General features: G+C 52.3%; 1 protein-coding gene across 4 annotated transcripts in view; it reads right to left on the reverse strand.

The window, feature by feature from the left end:
* MASP1 (mannan binding lectin serine peptidase 1) overlaps positions 1-23,504 on the reverse strand; it is a 64,265-nt gene that overhangs the window by 25,962 nt on the left and 14,799 nt on the right. For 3 of the 4 annotated variants that reach the window (XM_034782681.1, XM_034782682.1, XM_034782680.1), the window contains exons 3-9: positions 19,689-19,866; positions 18,355-18,486; positions 17,250-17,446; positions 16,437-16,584; positions 14,687-14,805; positions 13,370-13,448; positions 1,764-1,901 (exon numbers count right to left, since the gene is read on the reverse strand). In XM_034782681.1, coding sequence (XP_034638572.1) covers positions 1,764-1,901; positions 13,370-13,448; positions 14,687-14,805; positions 16,437-16,584; positions 17,250-17,446; positions 18,355-18,486; positions 19,689-19,866 — 991 coding nt within the window. Of the gene's footprint in view, positions 1-1,763; positions 1,902-7,953; positions 8,407-13,369; positions 13,449-14,686; positions 14,806-16,436; positions 16,585-17,249; positions 17,447-18,354; positions 18,487-19,688; positions 19,867-23,504 lie in introns of those variants that run through there. The other variant, XM_034782683.1, reaches the window with a different exon arrangement.

The raw sequence follows: 23,504 nt of genomic DNA on the forward strand, positions 1-23,504 counted from the left end.
CAGAGGCAGAATGCCGCAGGTCCACCTCTGGCCACGAGGGGGAGCTCAGGAAGCAGCCGACCCTGTGACAATTGTATTGTCTCTCGGTGATTCCAGGGGCCTGACCTGGAGGGGTGCTAGGCGCCTCCAGCTCCCATTGGCTTCGTCTGGAGCATTGGCCGCTCAGATCTTCTGAAGATCAGGCCCTGTGTCAGATCCATAGGACCAGGAGAGCAGCTAGTCTGACCTTGGAGCGGGGTGGTTACCCGCTCCTGCCCTGAGGGGTTTAAAACAGCCCTGGAGGAGGGCTGTGGAAGGGCAAGATGCCTGGGCTGATTGGGAGGAAGCAGACTCAGCTGGGGCCACGCCATAATCAGGGCCCAGCTGGCCCTATAAAGGCTTGAGCTCAGGCAGTCTGTCTCTGTTTGTAGAGGGAGATGGGCCTGGCTGCAGGGAGCTAGAGACAGGGTACCTGAGTGGAGCAGGGCTGGAAAGCCCCAGGCTGCGGCCTAGCAAAAGGCAAACAGGTACTGGGGGTTGCAGAGGGCGGCCCAGGGGTAGGCAAAGGCAGTAGATCCAAACCCAGCCTTGCCGATGATGAGTGGCCTATACTGCAGTCTGCCCCAGGGCGTGGGGATTAGTTGGTGACTGGCAATGGCCTTATTTGTGGGGGTTCTGTGGGGATGGGAGACCCTAAGACTGAGGGGTTACTGCCAGGGGGCAGCACCCGGAGAAAAGGGGCACCGGGGTCCTGGGAGGGACATAGGGCCAGCGGCAAGGTGGATCACTGGCCTGCAGAGGGCGCTCCAAGGCTGGCAGAGCTAATTCCCAACAGAGACCAGCAGGAGGCGCAGCAGGGTGAGTCCCGCACTGTTACAGACCCTCCTGCATATCACAGGCTGTTACATTTCCCCCTGACACTGAGCCCACTAACATTAGTTAGGCTAACGCATTTCAATCCACTGTTGTGAGGGAAAGACTGGTTCTTCAAACCGCCATCCCGGCAAGCGTCCCCGCAGTGGTGTGCGCCAGTGAGGGCTGGTTCACACCCTGCTGCAGCCCTGATTTAATGGAGTCAGGTTGGAAAGCCATTTAGTTCAATCAGTGCAATCCTCTTGCATGCACGATCTCTGGGTTTGGCAGCCGAATGCTTTATACTGATTGGCTTCAATGGAGGTGTCAATACCGAGAGGGAAAATGGCTTTTGTGGTGAGCCAGCCACTCCCGGTCCCTATTCAAGCCCCAATTGGTGGTGGTAAGTTTGCAAATGAATTGTAGCTTTGCAGTTTCTCTTTGAAGTCTGTTTTTGGAGTTTGTTGTTGTTGTTGAAGGATGGCTACTTTTAAATCTGTTATTGACTGTCCAGGGAGATTTTTCCCTGCAATTTTCCCTCTCTTGATATTGACACCTCCATCAATTATTGGGAGTGGACCACATCCAACCTCATTGAATTGGCCCTGTCAAAACTGGTTCTTCACTTGTAAGGTAACTCCCTTCTTTTCATGTGCCAGTATATTTATGCCTCTCTCTGTAATTTTCACTGCATGCATCTGAAGAAGTGGGTTTTTTTACCCACAAAAGCTTATGCCCAATCTATGTAATAGATACACTTAGATACCCACTAGATTATTTGCACAATGCTCCGCAGATGCGTGCTTATTATTAACACTAGCCTTGTGCACATCGACTAGCCCAGCCATGAACATGCCGCCCGCTCTCCCTGTTCAGAGCCCCACCCCCGCTTGAGTGGCCACAGCCCCTTCCCCAGCGGCGGATGGTCTCACCAGTGATATTTGGGGCTATCTGATAGTAGGGCTGCTGGCAGGAGTACCGGATCCCTGAGCGGTACGTCGTGAGATTGTTCCTCGTGGCGAAGGTGACGGACCCGTGTTCCAGCTTCACCGGTGCTTTGCAGTCGGCAACTAAAAGTCCACAAGGAAAGGAGATTTTAGTAGCCTACGTACATATCCTGCCGTAGCAGGCTCTGCCCACTGCCTCTGTTGGGTATTGCTGCATGGCTTGCCCCTGGGGGAGCTGGAAAGGGGGTTGTATGTCAGCTGGCCTGCCAGCCCCCCCAGAGCTAGGCCGGCAGCAGGTGGGGATGTGTGCGAGTGAGATGGTTTTAACCCTTCGGGCACTGAGGAGGGGTATATCTGTCTTTAGTTCCTCGTCTTTCCCTTTCCTTCCAACAGGCCCTCTCAGCCCTTTCCCATTGGAATCGCTCCCATTGAAGACCTGGCCCTGTTGAAGTCAGTGGGAATTTTGGCATTGATTTCAACAGGCCATGATTTCACAATTTAGCCTCACCACACAACACCTTGCAATATGCCCCCTACCGACCCTTCCCTCTGTGAGTTTGCCCACTCCATTCCTACGCAGGGCAATGGTTTCCTGTGATGAACCGTAACTCCAGTCAGTCTGTGTGCAGATATGACTGTCTAAGTCCAGGTCAGTGATGCAATGAACTAGCCAGTGTGTACATGCACCCTTGTGTTACACTGGATTGCTCAACTGTGTGTCATAGGCATTATACTGCTAATAGCTAAGGGAGATTCTCTTTTGGCTCCAGTGGTAGGGCTGGTCTTTGGGATGAGGAGACTGAGTTCTAGCCCTGCTATTACTGTCAAAGTCTGAGTGACTGTGGTGTGTATTGTAGTGTTAACTGAAATCACTAGGCAGCTAGGGATTTTATGGTAACAAATCCATATATATTCCTGGTTAGGGAATGAATACTGCACAGGTGAGTAGGAGCTAACCGGTCAGACACGCGTGTCAAAGGGGTTCTGATGGCATCACGGGAACTCTGCGAATGAACTGCGAAGGGCTCATGCCATTGCTGGACTGCGTACTGCATGTGGAGCTCGGTACCTGGGCCGTGGTTGGATTCTCAAAAGATTTGACCACGTTCAGAGCTTGTAGACACTCAGTTATGACACTTTGCCTTGCTTCCTGCTGAGTATTCATTCCCATCAGAGCCTGGGAAAGGCAGGCATCGGTGTAATCATGACCAGCCGGGCCCAGACAAGGGGGATCCCCTGCTAAACACGTCAGTAGCTTTAGCTGGCTGCACAGTTGTTGGTGGACAAATACGTAGAATTGTCAGGCAGCAAATTAATCACTAGAAGGAGCAATGCAGCCCCAGGAACGTCACAACCAGCACAAGAGCAAACTAATGATCTAAACCCAAGGGCAGGATGTTCAAAGGGCAGGCCCTGCTCATACTAACCCCTACAACTGCCTTTTTCGTAGGACGTAAAGCCTGTGAAAAAGGCCACTTGATCTTTAAAGATCCTATGGCAACTTGGTGCAGTGGGCAGGATGTGCTCTGAATTCTGATCCTCTCAATGGGCTGCTACTTATAATGACACCTTAGCCCGCACTGTGCCCGGCACTGTGCAAACACAGGGCGAGAGATGCTGCCTGCCCCGATGAGCTTACGCGCTGACTAGAAGATGGACAGACACAGGGTGGGAGGCGACCAGAGGCAGGAAACGCCTGGTACAAAGTCATTCAGTAAGTCAGGTCAGAGACAGGAAGAGAACCCACGTGTCCTGGAGCCGAGCCCACCGCTCTATCCATTGACTTGCATTGCGGCTTGGATTCATGCTTTTGCTTAAACGTGGGCTTTTGTTGTACCCCATCCCTCACTTCGTCTAGAACTCAGCGCTGCCAGAAACCAACAGAACGACTCCCCGAGCAAGCACCACGCCAGCTAGGAAGTGTTTGAAGGATCAGAGACTTAGGTTTTGTCTCCACTGTTACCACCCTGAAGTGATGAGCTAGCTTAGCGTCAGTGAGAGCGGCCACGCTGCAGAATAATACCGGGGCGACACAGCGCGATTGGGTCAGCCGCTGATGAGTTGTGTTAACACCAGCAGGAGTCCCATGCCCGCTGCATTAGTAGATGGGGCAGCAGTAAGACTTGAGCTTCCACCATGCCTGAAACATGTCAGTTTAAAGCCCCACTGAACTTAAGCAGAGATTTGTGTGCGTGGATGGGCGTCAGGGTAGCAGCAACACTCAAGTTATACTTCGAGCTAACATGCTGGTTAAGACAAGCTCTGCGAATTCTACAACTTGAGAAGGGGGGAGGGATAGCTCAGTGGGTTGAGCATTGGCCTGCTAAACCCAGGCTTTTGAGATCAGTCCTTGAGGGAGCCATTTAGGGAACTGGAGTAAAAATCTGTCTGGGGATTGGTCCTGCTTTGAGCAGGGGGTTAGACTAGATGACCTCCTGAGGGCCCTTCCAACCCTGATATTCTATATCAAGACTGCCCATTCTGCTGGACAAGGACATCATATTTGTCTCTGAGCTGCATAGCACATGGTTAGCGCTCTATAAATAATAATCAGCCAAGGGGCCACATTTGTGAAGTCTGAGTCACGCAACTGACCTTCTAGGAAAAAAATGGATCTTCACGGTAAAACCAGACAAACCCCACATCACTTCAAAACTTCCTCCCCTGCTGTTTTATTTTCTTGTATCTTCCTGGCTGGGGCTTTGTCACATTTTAAAGTGGCAACACGTTAGGGTTGGAAATGGAGGCGGCTGTCATGACTCTGGGGCTAATCAACATCTGTGGTGACCAGGGCCGGCTCCAGGCACCAGCGCAGCAAACAGGTACTTGGGGCGGCCAAGGGGAAGGGGCGGCATGTCCAGCTCTTCGGTGGCTGGAGGGAAGGACCTGCCGCTGAAGAAGAAAGCGGCATGGTGGAGCTGCCCCTAAAGTGCCACTGATCACAGCTTTTCTTTTCTTTTTTCTTTTTTTTTACCGCCGCTTGGGGCGGCAAAACCCCTGGAGCCGGCCCTGGTGGTGACCTGTTGACCATAAGCAGTAACACCGGGGTGTTATAGGAAAGCCCAGGGGAAACGTATGCTGTTGTTGTTAATTACTATTGTTTGTATTAGGGTATCACCTAGGAACCCTAGTTATGAACCAGGGCGGCATTGTACTAGGCACTGTACACACACAGAGAACCACCTGTAGTTACTAAGCGGCACAGAACTTTCATAGACTACAGTCAAACTGGCTACAAGAACCGTGGTGAGGTCTCTAAGATCAGCGCTCTCTTACTTGCTAAGCCTCGGGTACCTGCCTGGGGGAGCTGAGGGCCCAGGCAGAGATGGGCACTGGCTCGGTCTTCCACACAATTGGTTTTTGGTAGAGGCTCTGAGTTACAGGTGAGCAATGAGCCTCTTGGAAAAGAATCACCAAACAAAGAGGGGTAGGGTGGTGTTGTCTGAACATCTCTCTCCAGACAGACCCACTCTGCCTTCTTTCTCCGCTCTGCCTTTGCTTGTGGCACTCCTGGATGTCAAAGCCATCTGGGCTGAGACTACAGATTATGCCCTTTGTGACCAGAAAGCCCTAACCCTTTACCATCAGGAGTTAGAAGGGACCCAGACAGCCCTGGCCATTCAGGTGTCCGTATGCAGCAGTATTATGGCGTTACCAGCGTGTATCAATCAATGCCCCCCACAAGATATTACCACTGGGGATGACGGTAATGCTGTCACGCCATTCCCAGGGCCTCTGCCTTCAACTGCCGCTACTTCCGGGCCTGGGCACACTCAGTTGCACCAGTTGCTGGGCCTTTGCTTCAAAACACTGCGCAAGAGTTGAGTGGCACCCGAGCAGACTTGGTTAGGAGTCGTTGAGGGTGGGTTTACAGTAGGAGAAAGACTGTGGTCTCCTTGAGATGGACAGCAAAAGGGGACGGTCAGGAATGGAGAGACAATGGTTATCCAGAGATGGCAGCTTCTTCTGCACCATCATCATGATCTTCCTCCTCCTTTCAGTCTCATGCTGCCCGCTGTGGGGAAAAGGCCTCCAGTTAGCAAGGTCTTCAAGCTGCCAGAGACGTGCCGGGTCACAGGCCTTCCTCATGAACGACGAGTGGTGCGGAGTGGTGCTGGCAGCAATGGCCTGAGGATGTGGCCTTCTCAGGGTGTTGAAATCTGCAGAGTCTAGAGCCGGGATCTAGTTTTCCTCTGCTCACCCCTCACAATGTCTGCTCCCACTCCCTGCTGCCACTGGAGGAGACAGTCGGTACAACCTGTGACCCAGTGGCCATTTATACCCTTCATAAGAATGACCTAACCTGATTCCTGGCCCTCCAGGGTGCCTGTGTTATGAACAGAATTTGCATTGGGTTATGGATGGAAAATGTCGTGCCTTGTGACTTGTACACGCAGGGTTTGCCTCAGGCCTGTCTTTGCAGGGAGGTGGTGTTCGGGTGGTATGGGGTGAAGTTAAACTCCATGGTCCTGATTCTCAGTCACGCGAAGACTCCTTTTCACTGGCCTGGCACTACCCCGTTGGGGAGCTCTCTGAGGCTTCACAATAATGCTGATTCCAGGCCTTAAATATTACTGAGGTTTGTGTCACAGTGTAGCCCCCAGGAACCTAAGAACAACCATGCTGGTCACACCAATAATCCAGCTAGCCCAGTATCCTGGCTTCTGACAGTGTCCAGTGCTAGGTGCTTCAGAGGGAATGAGCAGAACAGAGCAATTTATTGAGTGATCCATCCCCGGCCGTCCAATCCCACCTTCTGGCAGTCAGAGGTTTAGGGACACTCAGAGCATAAGGTTGCATCCTTGACTGTCTTGACTAATAGCCATTAATGGACCTATCCTCTGTGAGCTTTTCCATTCTTTTTTTGAACCCACTAATACTTCTGGCCACAACATCCCCTGGCAATGAGTTCCACAGGCCGATGGGCGTTGTGTGAAGGATACTTCCTTATGCTTGTTTTAAACCTGCTGCCTATTAATTTCATTGGGTGACCCCTGGTTCTTATGTTATGAGAAGGGGTAAATAACCCTTTTTCTCCACACCAGTCATGCTTTTACAGACCTCTATCATATCCCTGTTAGTCGTCTCTTTCCTAAGCTAAACAGTCCCAGTCTTTTTAATCTCTGCTCCTATGGAAGCTGTTCCAGACCCCTAATCATTTGTGTTGCCCTTCACTGTCCTTTTTCTAATTCTACTATATCTCTTTTGAGATGGGTTGACCAGAACTGCCTGCAGTATTCAAGGTGTGGACGTTCCATGGAGTTATACAGTAGCATTATGATATTTTCTGTCATATTATTGATCTTTCCTAATGGTTCCTAACATTCTTTCAGCAACCTAGCAGAGGCAGAGTCCTGGGAACAGAGCAAAGGGGATGGGGCCTTAGCAGGTATGTCCAGAAGTGTGGGGCTCTCACAGGAAGATAGATTTGACCTGAACAGTGAATTTGGCCTGGGGTGAAGGTAGTTATGAATTCTGTAGCTTTTCTTCCATGGGGGTCTACTGCTGCCGGTCCCCATGGCAGGAAAGAGAAGACAGATCTGCTGGTCCTCCCATGTGGGGCAGATGAAGGGAAGCTCTCAAGAGCCCATCTTCATCCACTCTCTCCCCATCACTCCTGCTGCGGTGTATCATTTCCCCTGCCCATGCCCATCACTACCACCTAGCCCTCCCCCCCCCCCCCCCCCGACTCCCCTGCTCCTTTCCCTGGCTTGCTCTATTTTCTTCCCCCTTTCTGTCCCCAATAGCATGGTTCCAGCCCTTGCCCCAATTCCTTCTAGCCAGTGCTCTCTGGCCCTGGAGGTCTCTGCTAGATCTGGGATGGGTGGCAAGGAGCTGGAACCCTCAGCACGGAACCATGAAGAGTCCAGTTGTGTCAGGGCTTTGGGCTGGCAAAAGCAGGTTAAAGAGACTTGTGATCACAGACAGCTTCCCCGTGGATCTATCTTGTAAGCACCTTTTAGTCTCAAAGAGCTAGGGGCAGGGGGTTGAAATGCACTGGAACATGCTGACCTAGGCTGGCATTTTTTGCCTCATGCTATTTAGCTAGACTAGAGGGAGGAACGTTTCTTATTCATTACACTGAAACAGATTCCCAGATTTACCCAGAGAGCAAAGAGTTAAATTAAACCAAGCCAACAAAACAAGCACAGACAAAGCCACCAAGCTGTGCAGAAGGACTTTCATTGCGGTGGGGAGCGGGGCTGGGATGGAGTGGGAGGAGTGGGCGTGTCCGTGGAGAGCGCCAGGATGCGAGCTCCCTGGCGTGTGTTATGTCTCCCAGCAGCCTAGAGGGTTGGTTGTTTGTTTGTTTTCCGGCGGGGGCTTGAGCGTTTGAATTTGTTTGTTTTGTTTTTTCTTTCCCTTTCCGGAGTTAAGCGCGGGCCGGGCAGAAAGGGGTTAAGCGCACAGCCCCGTACGTACAGCAGCGATGAATCCCATTGTGTCCCATACAGATCAGGAAGGGTGACGGGGTGGGGATACCCCGCTGGAGCCCTAGTGACTCCCTGACACGTCTAAGAAACACTCTGGCCACTCTAAGGGGTGTGGCTTGATGGCACCCGGGCTCATGCTGTCGCTTGGTCCGACTCGGCTCCTCTCTCTGGCCTGGGGTCGGTTGTTTCTGCAGCTGCACCGAAAGCAGAGGAGAAGGGGGGAAAGAGGAAAGCAGAGAGAGAGAAAGCAGAATCAGTGGATGAGCAGAGGAAGTTCATGCAGGAAAAACAGCCCAATAACACCAGAAATCGTTAACGCTCTGCGGTATCAATGCAGCAAGCGTGACAGGCAGCTTGGGTTGTACACGCTGACTGCTGTGCTCTGGAGTTTGTGCACAGGGATTCATCTCTATTAAAAATCTATAGGCACTACAGTGCAATGGAATCTGCTTAAAGGGAAACCTCTCTTAGAGGAGTAAAAGTCCTCTGTTGCTTCTATGGGCTTCCTCATTTCACACATCCTCCTCGGCCTCATTGTGGTGACATCCCCAGTGGGATGCAGCCCACACCAGCTTGGCCGGCTCCTGTGCCAATGAAACTTTCCTCATTGCCCAAGTCAGCTCCCCCATCAGTGTTTATTAGCACTTGGTCCAAAATCTATGTATTTACGGCCAAATGTTTTTGGGGGAAAGTTTCATTTTTGTGCATCTTTTTCATCGATTATTTCTTTGGAGGGATTTTAATTGACAACAGTTTCCCCCCCTCCCTCCATTTTTTTTTTTTTACAACCAAAACTGACAGTTTTGGGGGTTTCAATTTTTCAACGAAACCTTGAAAAGATTTTGATGACAATTTCTCTTTGGTCCAAAAGCTGGTGGGGGAAAAACATTGGTGAGGAAAAACTTCCAGCCAGTTCTAGTTTTTTTTCAGTCTCCGCACAAGCAGAGCTCCACATGAAATCAGTGGGAGACTGGTATAGTAATAGGGGAATTGGAAACTCAAGGTTTGACTGAATTAGGGGCATTCCTTTGTATTTTACAGTAATCATTGCTCCACACGCTTCAAAGACAATATTGTAAGATATGATCATGTTTAGCAATTCTAGCAGCGTCACGCTTTCCATCTTCAGCGAGATTTGCAAACCAAAATGTACCCTTACAAACACCACCGGGCAGCGGGTTCTGCAGATGCCTGTAGAGTATTATTTTCAAATAAAGATCCCGCCCGCAATGATATTTGCAAGAAGAAGGTTGTGGATCAGGAAAACTCCAGCCAGCAACGTTTCTGGGTCCTCAGAGCTGTCCCCTGTTCCCAAGTGTCACCAATACAAGAGAGGAACAAGAGCCAAAATATGCATCTATGGCTCAAAGCAACTGCATGGATTAGCAAGAGAGTAGAATCCTAGGCGCCTATCCTGGATATCCATGGGTGTGTGGAGAGAGAGTAGATGGGGGGGAGGCAATGTTTCCTCACAGCTACAGAAGGGTCCAAGCCACAGGATTTGGATCCATGATTCCACACAGGGGTTTGGATTGATCAGCCAAATGGGTCCCAAGACTCCAAAGATTGAAGCGGGATCCAGGTCTGAGCTCCACCAAAGATCAAAGGCTGGGAGTGAGCTTCCTGGGCTGGTATGGGATCAGAAGCGGCAATCCCAGCATGCCCAGCCTAGCCACAGGCTGGATCTACTGAAAACCTTAGGACGGGGTCTGTGCCCGTGACATTGTAACTGTGATTTTTTTGAAGCCCAAAAGCTCTGGTCAACCTCCAAAATGCAGGGGCCTTCTTCGAGCTGCGCTACTTCCCAGAGCCTTCGGAAGCTCCTCCATCCATAACCAACAAAACCTACCTTGGTCCTCTGGTCAGCCACCAGAGTGTTTCTTCACACAACGCACAGTCAACCTGTGGAACTCTTTGCCAGAGGATGTTGTGAAGGCCAAGACTATAACAGGGTTCAAAAAAGAACTAGATAAATTCATGGAGGATACGTCCATCAATGGCTATTAGCCAGGATGGGCAGGGATGGTGTCTCCCAGCTTCTGGCAAACAGAGGCTAGAATGGGCAACAGGGGATGGATCACTTGATGATTACCTGTTCTGTTCATTCCCTCTGGGGCACCTGGCATTGGCCACTGTCGGAAGACAGGATACTGGGCTAGATGGACCATTGGTCTGACCCAGTGTGGCCGTTCTTATGATCTCTCCTCAAGTGTGTGCTTGGTTGCTAGATGGATGATAGGGGCTAAGAGTCAAGGTTCAAAGAGTCCCACAAGGGTTTCAGGCCAGGCTGCCATTGCTCTCAGTGTGAGTAGAACGTTTTGCAGTGGCTGGAGTTGTAACCCCTTTTACTGACCTCGAGACTTCCTGAATGGTGATTGCCAAGCGAGGGAGATCGGCTGACTTCCCCCACCCTCCCCTCTTCTCTGCTCTGGAATAGGTGGCAGCAAGTTCAATACATCGGAGCATAAAGGAAACTGTCAGTGTTTAGGGATTGGTGGTACTTCTTTCGCGTAGAGGAGTTAAACTGGACGGTTCTGAACGTACTGCTCTGGAGGCCAAAGCCCTCCTCCATTCATCACAGATCAGCACCAGCTTGGTGCGTTCTTCCCCAACGCTGCCCCATGTGACTCCACCTGACCGGGCCGGGGCTGTGTGTGGGGGTGTGCAAACCCTGCACCAGCCAGGAAGGGAGGGCCCGTCAGGAGTGGTGTGAAAGTTCAGCAAAAGGCTGCTCGGGGATGAGGACAGACCTCAAGTCTCCAGCTCCCAGGGAGAGGCCTGATGGAAGGCAGGGGCTGCTCCCATGACCACAGACTGTCCAGGCCCCCTGAGAGGAGGGCCAGGCTATAAACAGTCACCTCAAGACCCTTTCCGGTGGCTGAGCAGAGGACATTGAGCCGGACTGTGGCTTGCCCAAGACTGCCTGAAGGAAGAGAGGCTGGGGGCTCGTCTGGGACTCGTTTGTTTAATTTTCTCTCTGCCTTTAACCTCGGTGGGGGTGAACTCCAGGGGAGCTCAGCTGGAGGGCTGGGTTTCCGTCTTTGGGCCGGTGATGTTAACATCCACAACCTGGATGATGAGAGCCCAAGTAAGGACGTGACCCAAATGGGGGCTGCAGGGGGACCAGGCCCCTGACAGACTACCTAGAGGGGACAGAGGGGAGTTCAGACTCCAAGCTGACATTGCCAACATTCGGGTGCCAGCTAATGCCAATTGGGATGGTGTTTTTCATAACGCACACAAGTCCTCTGCTAGGAACTGGGTGGACCAGTGGCGTGCCGTCTGCGTGTGCAACGCATGCATTGCATGCCCCAGGACAGGAGGTGCAATTCCGTCCGGCCCCCGAGTGCGCACAGAGGATGCCATTTTCTAGAAGAAAACGGCGTTCTCCGCACAGCATGACCTCGCAAGTGCCATATGTGCAAGGTCGTGTTGCATAGAGGACATCATTTTGTACGCAAGTGTAGAACTGCACGCATGCCTACATGCCCCTGGGGTGGATTCTGCCAGTTCATTTAACACTGGCCACTGTCAGATGATAATGCCTTTCGGTTACTTCTGACCTGGGCTGGATCGGCACCGATGACCTTGAGGTCAAAGGCTCCTTACCCTGGCACTGGCTTTTTAATCTTGAACATTTCACTCAGCTGATCATTTGGAGGAACATTTACCTTTCCTTTTTAGCTTCACCTGCAGCACAAGAGTGAGCCTGGACTGCCAACCTGGTACCACCCAGTGTCCTAAAACCCTGGGGATGGAGCTATTCCTGTTCTGTAAGAGCCACCTGTAGATGGCATGAGAGTAGGACATGCAGGTTTAAGCAATCTATACGTTCCCTGACATGGAAACCAGGACGCTAGTTCAAAAGGCAGACGTTAGTGAGGCGAGCCATAGGTGTGCATGCTGGAGAAAAGCCAGTGGTTGCAGGAAAAAAATAATTGTGATGAAGGGTGTAAATAGTGCATTTCATTAGCTTGATTTCAGAGACGGGGGAACTGGGTCAGAAGACATAAGAAGTGATCTGAGGCCTGGTCTACACTACAAAGTTAGGTCGACATAAGTCGCCTTGCACGGACCTATTTGTGCAAGTGTCTACACTCAAATTTGTCTCTGGCTGATATAAGCGCCCCACTATAGTGATGAAGTAAAACTACTTCCTTGAACGGTGCGAACCTCAGCTTGGTGAGCCCCTTACCAGCTCTCCCCTGTGTGCAAGCAGTCGGGTACGCACGTGCACAAGCGGTATACTAACGTTGGCAGATGTCCACCGACGCAGCTTGTGTCGACCAAAGTCTGTAGCGTAGGCATGGTGTGAGTCTTCACGCATTCTTTCAAATGGAACTTTTTTTTTTTTTTTGAGGTTTGCAAAAATATTTGGTCAACATTTCTAATTCGTTTGATTTGTCTCTGCATTGCCTAGTTCTGGGTAGAGTTAGAACCACACCAAAGCTGTGGTTTGGAACACCCCCCCCGAACTGGCAAGAAATTCAGATCTATATTCAGATTTAACAAATGGCCCTTATGTGTATAATGGGCAGAGTAACCACATCCATCCACCCAGCTCCAGACATCTCCCAGACTTGGGCAAGTCCAGATTCACACCAGAACTCGGCTCTCCGAAGCTGGGAGTAGAAGCGAAGGAGCGGAACGATCACAACAAAGACTGTTCTGGTGAGATCTCCACCCAGATTTTGTGAATGAAAGAAATTCTGAGAAGGTCTTAAGTGGCACCTGAACCTTTCCATATCCCCCCCCCACCCATTGCTAGTAGCTTTCAGGCTTGATCCAGCTCCCAGAAAAGTTAACTGGAGCCTTCCCACAGATGTCAAGGGGCACTGGATGTCTGGCTGAAGATGTGCCAGGCTGTGGCTTGCTTGGCCGTCTGAGATGTGAGAAGCTCAAACAGCCTGGAAATCCAATTGCATTAGTAAGTCACTCAAGGGAAAAAATAAAACACCCAACCTGTGGCATTGGGCACAACCTCTGTTCCGTTTAGGAGAAAAAGCCAACCTGGATTTCAGAGGTATAATTAATAGCCACCCTGGCTGGTGAGGTGCCTTTGAGCAGCGGATTGCACTCTGTGAGCCTGGCACGGTAGCTCCATTTAGCGTTCAGTGGTTGCACAAGATGAAGGAGGGAGGGGGGCGGGTTTCTTACTTTTGCAGATGGGGATCTTGTTGCTCCATGTTCCATCCTTCAGACACTCGATCTGGAAGGAGTCGCTCTCCATGTTATCCTGGGCGGAAGGGACAAGCGAAAACCATTATCCACGCAGCCAAAGGACCTTCCCCTCCCACTGCAAAGACTCGTCTTCCCAATGCCTGACTGGGCCAGCTATCCACCTGAAAGAGACGCTGCTCGCTGGACAAGCCAGTAACAAAGAGAGTTTCCTCTTCATTAAGAACCCCTCAGTTTACTGAGTGTGAAAGAAAATTAGAAAAGAAATGTTTGTTTGTTTTCAAATATGATGGCAGTGGGCGCAGTATTAGAACCTAGAGAGGAGGATGGAGCAACCTATCATAGGGTATTAGTGTACTGGGATGTAGGAGTGATGCTAGAGACAGATTATATAAGGAGAGAGAGAGAGAGAGAGAGATCATTTTATGAAGCCCCAGGGAGGGGGTAGGTAGAGCTGAGGACAGCTCAGTACTGATTCAGAGGTAAGAGTTCCACCCACTGATTCTCAACATTTCCCTCAGTTACCAGCTGCTCTGTGGAGGTCACCTACCAAAGGACCAGCCCTGCTTGGCTTGGGAGGGCGTAGCGGGGCATCACAGACAGCGGCACACCAGGTGCCTCCGTCTCTTGGGAAGATGCCAAGCTTCGCGTCTGGCTTATTTGTAGGTAGCTAGTTAGCTGGCGTGGGCGAGAGGTTTAGCTGGTGGTTGGGGGACATGCTGTATTCTCTCTCGTCCCACTTCTTTAGTGGCTAGTTTGTGGATGTAAGTGTAGTGGGCCCTTGTGGATAGTTCTTGCTCTGGGAGAGTTTGACGAGCTTTTGTTTAATTAATTTCTCCCTTCCGAGCACTGTCTGAGGAAAGGAAATGAGATAATGGAAGAGCCCGGTTGCCTTGAAATGAAGGGAACCTCTTAGTGAAGGAGAGCCAAATTCTTGGCTTCGGTAGAGTCAGACCAGCAGAGAAGCTGGCCCAATTAGGACAATGAGGCGGCTTGCTCATGTATCGCTGGGGCCTTGCAGGGGGCACCTGCAGCCTCCTGTGGCAACGACGCCCATCCCGGGATCGTTTCAGAGCGTTTAGGGACCATCCGATCATCTAGCCTGACCTCCTGTGCCCGGGTTTTGACTCATTACCATAGAACACTGTAGGCGTCCTTAAATAAGGACCTGCCTTTGGCGCGAACGCCAGACACGTGGAGCGCCCCCCAGTGGCCCCAGGTTTCCTCTGGTGTAAGAGAGAAGAGAACCTGGCCCACCGCCCCAAACTCTCAGATCAAAGCCAGTGGCTCTTGTACCTTTAGCACGTTGTAGCCGGTGTTGCAGCTGACGACCACCTGGTCCTTAAACGTGTACGTGGCCTGCGAGGGCTCGATTTTCCCGTTGATTGGCGGCTGCACCAGTGGGCACGGGTTCCCTTCGAGGGGGGGACAAAGAAAGACCACGCTGACTGACTGGCGAGAGTGTGCGAGGGGGGAGCCCCAACCTATGGAGGCTGTTCTGAAATTTCAGGACCCACAGCTGTTTGTTAGGATAATAGTACTCAGCAATTCTCACTGGGCCAGACCTGCAGGCAGAGGGGCGTGTCACGAGGGGCACAGATATCGTTGCTTCCTAGCAGGTTGCCTTTGGAATCCCCCCCGAGCTGTCTTGCCTGCGCCCTGGCCTGGCTATTTTCTAATGTTTTGGATGAGATGAGGCCCGATGACTGCAGACGTAGCATAGACCTCCTGTTCCTCCCAGTGGCCCAATGCTCGGCACTGCTGCTGTTAGTCAGGTACATCCACGTGGTTTCCAAGTGGCAAAAAGATTTGTTGGCGGGGCCAGTCGGTCCCTGCAGCTAAGCTAATGCCCGGGGTGAGCTGCCTGCTATGCTGAACCTGCAATGTGATTGGCACCCCGTGTACCAGGCTGGGACTGAACCATCCGGCTGGTAGGTCAGGGCAAGCCGCTGGGGGGAGCAAGGAACCCAGCAGTTGGCTCACCCGTGGGTGGGGCGGTGTGACACTTGCACTGATTAGCACGGGCTCAGTGACCTCTCCTGGGCAGCACCATGCGGAGGAGGAGGAGGATTAGGGCGGGGGGTGAAGGCTGGGGAAGAGCTGGAGCTGGAGAAACCGTCCTCATTGCCAAAGCCTGAGTCTCTGAATGGAGGGAGCAGAGAACTTCGCAGTGGGAGCGGTGCAGAGAGACAGGCTTTACCACGGCCCGGCAAACACTCCCCCGCCGCCAGCCCAGCAGAGCTGCTGCCTTTACAACCCCACAGAGACATACCCGAAGCCAGGTCCCCCCGTGGGCCACTCCGAGCAACGCTGCGCCCCTGGGTGAGATGCCAGCAGCAGCAACTGACCCTAGGAACCTTTGCATCCAAAAGCCTGTCCTAAGCTCAGACCACTACCTCGCTGTATTAGCCCAGGCTGCCGCCACCTGTTTCTGCGGGCCCGCCACCACTAGAGGGGGCCAGAAAGCCGTGCTGAATGTGGGCGGGTGACACCCTCCAGGCCAGCAGGCTCCTGCGTGCCAGTCTGGGCTGCGCTGCTGGGCAGGCTGCACACAGACTTCAAGCCGTTCCCCAGGCCTGGCTCAAGACAGCTGTGGCAATGGCACAGAGTGATGTTACTGAGGGAGGGCGCGCCATGAAATTAAAAAGGCAGCCCATTTAGCGTGCAGGGTTAACCTCTGGAACTCGCTGCTGCAGGATGTTAGTAAGGTCAATAAAGAGCTTGGTAAGGTCCAGAAGGGTCCCTTACAGGGGGGTTGATGCTTGTCTGATTGGCAGTAGCATGTGCAGTGACACTGGCTAGTGAGGATCGTGGGAGATCCCTGTCCCCATGTTTGAGGACACAACCGCACTCAGAGAGAAGTCCCCGTCCAAAGGACAGGATGGCTCAGTTAAATTCATTATGCAAGATCTATCCCATCCCCTGCCTGAAGTCTCTGGCCTTGGCCATTGTCAGAGACAGGATTCGGGACCAGGTGGAGCCTTGGTCTCCATCCGCAGCGTCCAGCCCCCCATGCACGGTGAAGGGAAGAAGGCAGAGCAGTTACCGATTGCCGTGTAGGATAACTTCCACCCTCGGTTCTCTCCTGAGCTGTCGCTGTGGAACAGGATCTGGACGCTGTTGCTTTGGGTTTCTAGACGTCCTGGGGATTTTTCCCCACAGAAAGGGCCGAACTCCTTCCGACCGGCTTTAATCTGCCAGGAGCAACAAGAGGAGCTAATGCAGAGAGTTCAGATCCTCACTACGTCCAGGGGCCGGCGTGTGGGTCTCATTACGCCCGGGGGCTGGCGTGTGGGTCTCACTATACCCAGGGGCTGGCACGTGGGTCTCACTACGCCCAGGGGCCTTGCAGATATAGACCCTTAGCCCCTCTATGAAATGCCGGGGCAGGGACAAGGAGGGGCAAGTCTCAAAGGCTTCGCAAGGTCACACACAGGCTGGGGTCCATGAGACGCTCAGGACTGACCCAGCTGTGTGACGGCTCAGGAATGGGGTGCACGGGAAAAGCTGGGGGTGCGAGGTGGGCTCCAGTGCTGGACTAGCAGGGGGGTGCTGCAAACAGGTGGTGAGCTGGGGCTCTGTTCTTACTCAGGGAATGGAGGGAGTTTGCTTGAGTAAAACCTGAGCAAATCTTCAGTGGTGGGCTTTTAGTTTTGCAGGCAGGGCTTAAATTCAGCCGGAGCTGTCTGGAGCGGAGCTGTGGTAAATATTCAGCCCTGCTGTGAGTGGGCTCAGGTCCCACTGGCTGTCCCCACTTGGGCCTGGGTCGCTGGTGGTCCGATGAGCTAGGAGGTGAGGTAACGTGGGGGGATTCATGCCCGGAGATCTCCCAGAGCTGGGGCCAGCCCAGCCAGCTCACCTTGATGTAATCGTAGGGGCAGGACACCTCCGGGTGGTCCTCGATGTCGAAGCTGTCTTCGAACTGCAGGCTGATGAGGAAACCTTCCTCCAGCTCGATGCGGTACAGGCAGTCGGAGCTCTTGGGATAGGGGCTGGGGAAATCGGCGCTGGTGATCACCCCGCTCCTCTGGGTGAAGAGGTTGCTGCTGCACTCCACTGAAAGGCACACGGGAACCCTGAGCAACCGGCCTCTCTGGGCTAGACCCTTGGTCCTGGACGGAGCCCAGGGTTCAAATCCGGCCTGCTGCACCGTAGAACAGCTGATGCTCCTTTGGACCCCGTGTTGTCTCCTAGTCCTACACCTTGGCAATCTGCCCTCAGAACACCTCGACCTAACCTCGCTGACAGGGCACCTCTGGCCTGGAACCTGATCTCATGCGCCCACCAGGAGTGGTGCCGCCAAGGCCAATGGAGTTATGCTGGTGCGAGCCTGAGGGGAATCGGGCCCATCGCTGCTGAGAGGAAGCGCTCTGCGCATCCCAAGCTCAAGTGCTGGGCGCAGGGGAGATCCATGGGGATCCATGGAAGTACATCTCCATCCCCAGGCTGCTCTGCTCTCACAGCCCCCATCGCTGCTCCAACCCTCACGCACTCCCAGGGAGGTTGGCTGGTGGCTCTGCATCATCGTGGAGCCACTAGCCCTTCCCTGCCGTAACCCCTGCACGCTGCTCGGGGGCAGGGAGCCCCCTTACAGGTGTCCTCCAAACAAGTGTTTTGAGACCCTCGTGAGCAGCGGAGCTCGGCGCGGTCGCAGGAATCTGCACTGGCCAGTCCTGATGCACGATCAAGGCCGAAGATAAAGCCTTCTTTGGGCCAAGGTCAGTCTTTTCTTTGGTGTCGCGCATGCCAAGAGCAGAGGTGAACCGGCCACGCTGGCCGACCACACCCACTCGGGCACGCCGAGCAGAGAGCGCACACCCAACGTGCTCCCCAAGTCCCAGGGAAAGAAGACACAGGCAAGGGAGGGCAGATTTGCTATAAGGGCTGAAGACCCCAGCGTGGCAGAGAGCGTGGCATGAGCCGTCCCTGCTGCCCGATGTGCAGAGCCCGGAGCCGGGCCGTACCTTTGCAGGTCCTGTTGTCGGAGTGCAGGATGTAGCCAAATCGGCAGGAGCAGTAGTACCCCCCGATGTAATTGTGGCAGTTGTGATCGCAGGCCAGCTCCTCGTCGCTCTTTTCCAGGCACTCGTCCACATCTGCAGGGGAGTGAGAGGAGAGCGGGGCGTTAGAAAGGCAGGCACCAAGATGGGAGGCCCCCTCCCGCCCCCGGCACAGGCAACGAGGAGGAACTAGGATGCACTCGGACCAAATGGCGATGCGGTTTCGGACCAGATTTCATGGCTCGTCTGTAATGGGCTGAAGCAATAGCCCACATCTGACCATCCCATGATGGGTGAGCACGGGGCTGACTGGTGTGAGAAAAGGAGGCACCAGCCTGCCCTGGCAATCGGCACACCTGCCCCACCGCGTAGGGGGTGGGGGGATGGAGGTTATGATCCTACCGCCTTACACATCCAACCGTCCAGCCGAAAGCGAGTGTTTTGTTTGTAACAGCAACTCACTGTCTATCAATGGAGTGCCCCCGCAGGGCAGGAATTCGACTGCTGGGATCAGGGCCCTAGGGCTATGTGTGCATGTGTGTTACAAGGGGACATGCTTAGGCTGTTCCCTCTGTTTCCCAGTGCTCTGATCACTGTGTGTTGCCTTCTAAACACTTCGGGCCAGATTCTGCTCTCAGCTACATCGGCATAGTTCGGGAGTAACTGCATGATGTCACCCGGATGTAAGAGTCTCTCAGAGCAGCCATAAATAGTAGATGGAACAATTTCCTTTAAAAGTTCTCTCCACATCACCAAAATGGCAGCTGATATGCAAGGGTGGATTAAGGGGTCTGAAGCCTGGTCCCCAAAATTGAGGGCTGAGGGTAGGATAATCTCACTGGGGATTCCTGAGAGTATGAGAGGGAAAGGTGATGCTGGGCCAGTCTTGGAGCGCAGGAGCTGGGCTGGTATATCAGCCTGAAGCCCTGATTCCCAGAATCTGAGGGCACTTTGGGGAGCGACAGACACCGACCTGACGATCTGTTACTCTGTAGCAACCTGCCTGGAACTTGGAGGGAAGAGTAGAGGTTGCAGAGGGGGAAGACTTAGGAAGAGGCACCAGCAAGTCAGTCTGTGTGCACATGGCTGGAATGCTAGCTGCAGTTGGAGCATCTCTGTAAATAGTTTTCCTAATAAAGAACCAGTTTAGGTTTAGAAACATGGAGTCCTCTCGTGTTATTACCCAGTCCATGGTGCACGCAACAGACTTTGCCACTGCAGGGGTCAAGACTAAATCAGAAGAGGATAAAGAAGAGAGAATGACGGAGAGCCAGGGGCTCTGCAAAGGGGCTACTTACCCACTGCTGTGTAATGGGCATCAAAGCCAGTGAAGCGCTCCTCATTGGAGAAGTCAGATCTGAACGTGAGGCCCATGTAAGGACCCGGAGACAAGACCACCTGTTGCCCAGGGGCCTGCTCCGTGTCTGTAGTCTCCCTGCCACAGAAAGTTGCCAAGACTTGGTCTTCAGCCTCAACCTATTAAAAGCCAAAGAAAGACTCTGTTAACACAAGCCATGGCTGGAGACTCACCCGTCTGCTCAGCTGAGGCAACCAGCATGGTGCACGCTATTCACAGTGGACACTCTACTCATAGGAAAGGGCTCAGGCCACCAAAGGCATCAACGAGGAGACTGACTTGGTGTGGAAGAGCTTCCAGTGAGGTCTCTAGTCAATCCTGTATCAGGGCAAGTTAGATTTCTTCCTAAACCACCCATTTAATAGACACTAAGACCCGAAGGGCCCACCATGATCAGCCAGTGAGACCCCTCCCTACACAGCACAAGCCACCAGACTTCACTCAGTAATGTCTGTAGCGAAGGGAATTTTTTCTCCCCGGCTGGGTAAGTAAACACCACTGAACCCAATAACAGTTGAACATTGAGAAAGGCGTCTCCAACTGATGAAGAACAGATGAGCTTTGAAGCACTCCAAAGCTGGCATCTTTGCAACTGCTCTTGGTGGCTTGCCCCATTGCCCAGGCCCATCCTGCAGCCACATAAAGTCCCCCTTCCTGTTGAACTCACATTCTGTTTGCCGCAGCTTAGGCGGAGAGTCAAGCGCCATCTATCATGTGACCACTTGAAATGGTTCAGCAGGTTGTCTTAATTAACAGTGCTTAAGAACAGCTGAGGAATGACTCTCTCATGAGGTATGAAAAAATAGTTTCCATAGGATTATTATTTTTATTGTAATTAAAAAAGATATATCTACATTTTAGAGGATGAAGAGCTAGCGAGACACGTCAGATCGACACTGCTGGAGACTGAAGCTCCCTCTTTATCTGCACAGCGTCTGGATGAACTTCCACTCACCCCCAACCCCGCTAGTGTACCAGGGAACAGAGAGAGCGCCCACTTCTCATGATCCATTTGATTCGAACCTCTCTGCTGTGCCTGACTACAGGATGCCACTTACAGCTTTATGCTGGAGGCAGACAGAGAAACCAACAACTCTTTTCTCGACGGCTGCCAAAGGGTCACCAGATTGAAAGGTGCCAGATTTACATCCCTGAAGACTGAAGTCTTCTGCTTAACCACCCACCAGGCCCTGTGCTGGCAAGGATACTGCAGACTTCCCCCATACACTGTCCGTCCCAGCGCGCTCATGGCTATGCATCTTTCATGACATCATTGCAGCAAAAGTCAGCTGCCTGGGGTTAAGAAGAAGCTTCCTCTAGGTGAGGTTGTTCTATCAGTATCCCTTATGGATGTTTGAAACCTCAGCTGGTACTGGCCATTCTCACGGACAACATTAGTTGGGCCATTGATCTGATGCAATGTGGTGATTCCTCTGTCCCTAAGACGCAACATTGAAGTGACATAACGCAACATTAGCTTGACCTACACATGCAGGGTCAGGGACACGGCTGTGTGTTCCATTCCCGGACAGAAATCAGGGGTTATTTCTGTGTCTTCCAAGCGAAAACGTCTCTCTCTCACCCGCAGCAGTTGGCCTGCTAAAGATATTACCTCACCCACCTGGTCAGACAGAGGGAGGCATTCAAAAGACCTGGTAATATCAGCTACACATAACAGAGAAAAGGGGAGCTGAGTCTGCTTTGGGAGAGGGGGGAATCAGGGAGGAGGAGAGAATGTGAAGGTTAGAGCCAAGGTGTGCAATTTATATTCACAGCTCTTCGCCTCTGGAAGGTTCCCCCCACCCATCTCCTGCCTATACGCTGATCAGCTCCACGGGCACCGCTTAATCCTTCTCTGCGCTTGCTGGGAGCCTCTTCAGAACCCCAGGAGAACGCCAGGCAGAGTAACAGAGCGACAAAGGGTGCTCCAATCAGCAAGTTCAAGGGAGCCATCAAGGAGAGGGAGGCCCAGCGTTTAGATTTTGTTAAAAAGAAACAAACCAACCCAAAGATTTCCACAGGCTTATTTTTAAAAATTGAATTGAGAAGTGTTTGGAGTGTCGTTGGGATGTACGCTCCCCTGCAGTGTTGGAGACCCAAACGCAACCGATTTTGTCCTGTGAACCAGATCCAGAAAGTGAAACTGACTAGGAACCAAAGTGAAATTGACCAGCCTAGTTTTACTGTCTCAGCTGAGCACAGTGCGATAAGTAACTGAACTGCATCAGGAACCTGTGGAATTGCATTCAGTTTTAATATCCGAAAGAGAGATTAGGAACAGGGGCAGGGAGATTTTTTTAAATAAGCAGATGGGACCAAGTACCGCCCCACCCCAGCCCAATCGCCAAACTTTCCCCTCTGAATTTGCATGCCTGTGTTTTTGCATGCTGGCCTCCTGGGGCCTATGTGGTACACACAGAGATTATAAGAACCGTCAGCAGTGGGACAATTCCATTTCACAACTATTCCTGAGGTTTCAAAATTTGTTTTCGTTACGCATCAGAACAAAACCAAAACCCTTTGAACTTTTTTCGCGAAATGGAATTGTGTCCAAATGGCACTCGCCCCCTCTCTCTCTGCTCAGAAATAACCCGAGAGCAGCAGACCTCAAAACCATTCTGATGAAAACGTCATTGGAACTGATATGTCTCTCTAAAACATTTCGGCTCCGATGAAACAGCCCATTTCAGTGAAATTTCATTTAGCCGAATATATTTCATATAGAAGTGATTATTACAATTATTATTCATAGCATGGTTGCACGTAGGCACCCCAGTCCTTGACCAGGACCCCACTGTGCAAGGCGCTGTACAAACACAGAACAGAAATGACCCGCCCTGCCCCGCAGAGCTGACAGCCTAAGTATACCGATGGATACAGGCAGAGAGAGGTGACCAAGGCCACAGTGCGACAATATTGGTCAACGTCAGAGAGAGTCATCTCAGTCCACTAACCGCCGAGAGGTTTTTTGTAGGTGTTGTGGCAAAGGAGAGATGACTCTTGTGTTCTGCTCTAGCTTGCCTCTGGCCTCAGGTAAATTGCTCTGTAGCTCTTCGTTCCCCTCTATAAAATGGAGCTAATTCCTGACTCGTAGTGGGACGGGGAGGCTAAATTCCTTGACGTTTGGTAAAGGCGCTGGGGTCCAGTTTTCTAACACATCCGAAGTGACGTCTGGTTCCCAATTTCAAAAGGCTTCAATGTCCCAGTCCCACTGAAAGTCCTGCAGGTCACTTTTGAAAATGGAACTTTGGCTGCTTTGGAAAATGTTCCTCTTTGTGATCTCTCCACGGAAGGGGGACAAATGAATCATGTTAAATGCCTGTCAGCCCCGGATTTCAGTGGGCTGGTATTGTTTAATTACCCGTCGGAATAAGCTCTCATACGCCTTTGCTGGAGTTCACTGGCGCTGGAGGTACAATTTCCATCCTGGGCAGACATACCCGTGGGAGCGCCGACGGCACCGGTGCACAGGCTGCGGGAGGGGCTAGCCACCTTGAGTACGCCCCTAGGATCTTGGCGGGGGTGGCTGCCCATGCAGAACACAGGTACACTGCTATTTGTGGCATGCTGGCTCCATCAGGCCGGTGGGAGTACGCGTACCCATGCTGGGAATGACTCTGCCAGGCCCTCCGTGCAAACCAGCGGGCGTGCAGCTTGCCTGCTGTACAGAGCAGAGAGAGACCCCAGATGAACGCTGCTGCGGTAAACCCATCTGGGTCCGTCGCTGTGGTTTTCTGTTGTCAGCTTGTCCTCTCCC

The sequence above is a fragment of the Trachemys scripta genome, chromosome 9 (assembly GCF_013100865.1).
Source record: "Trachemys scripta elegans isolate TJP31775 chromosome 9, CAS_Tse_1.0, whole genome shotgun sequence".
Classification (NCBI taxonomy): domain Eukaryota; kingdom Metazoa; phylum Chordata; order Testudines; family Emydidae; genus Trachemys; species Trachemys scripta.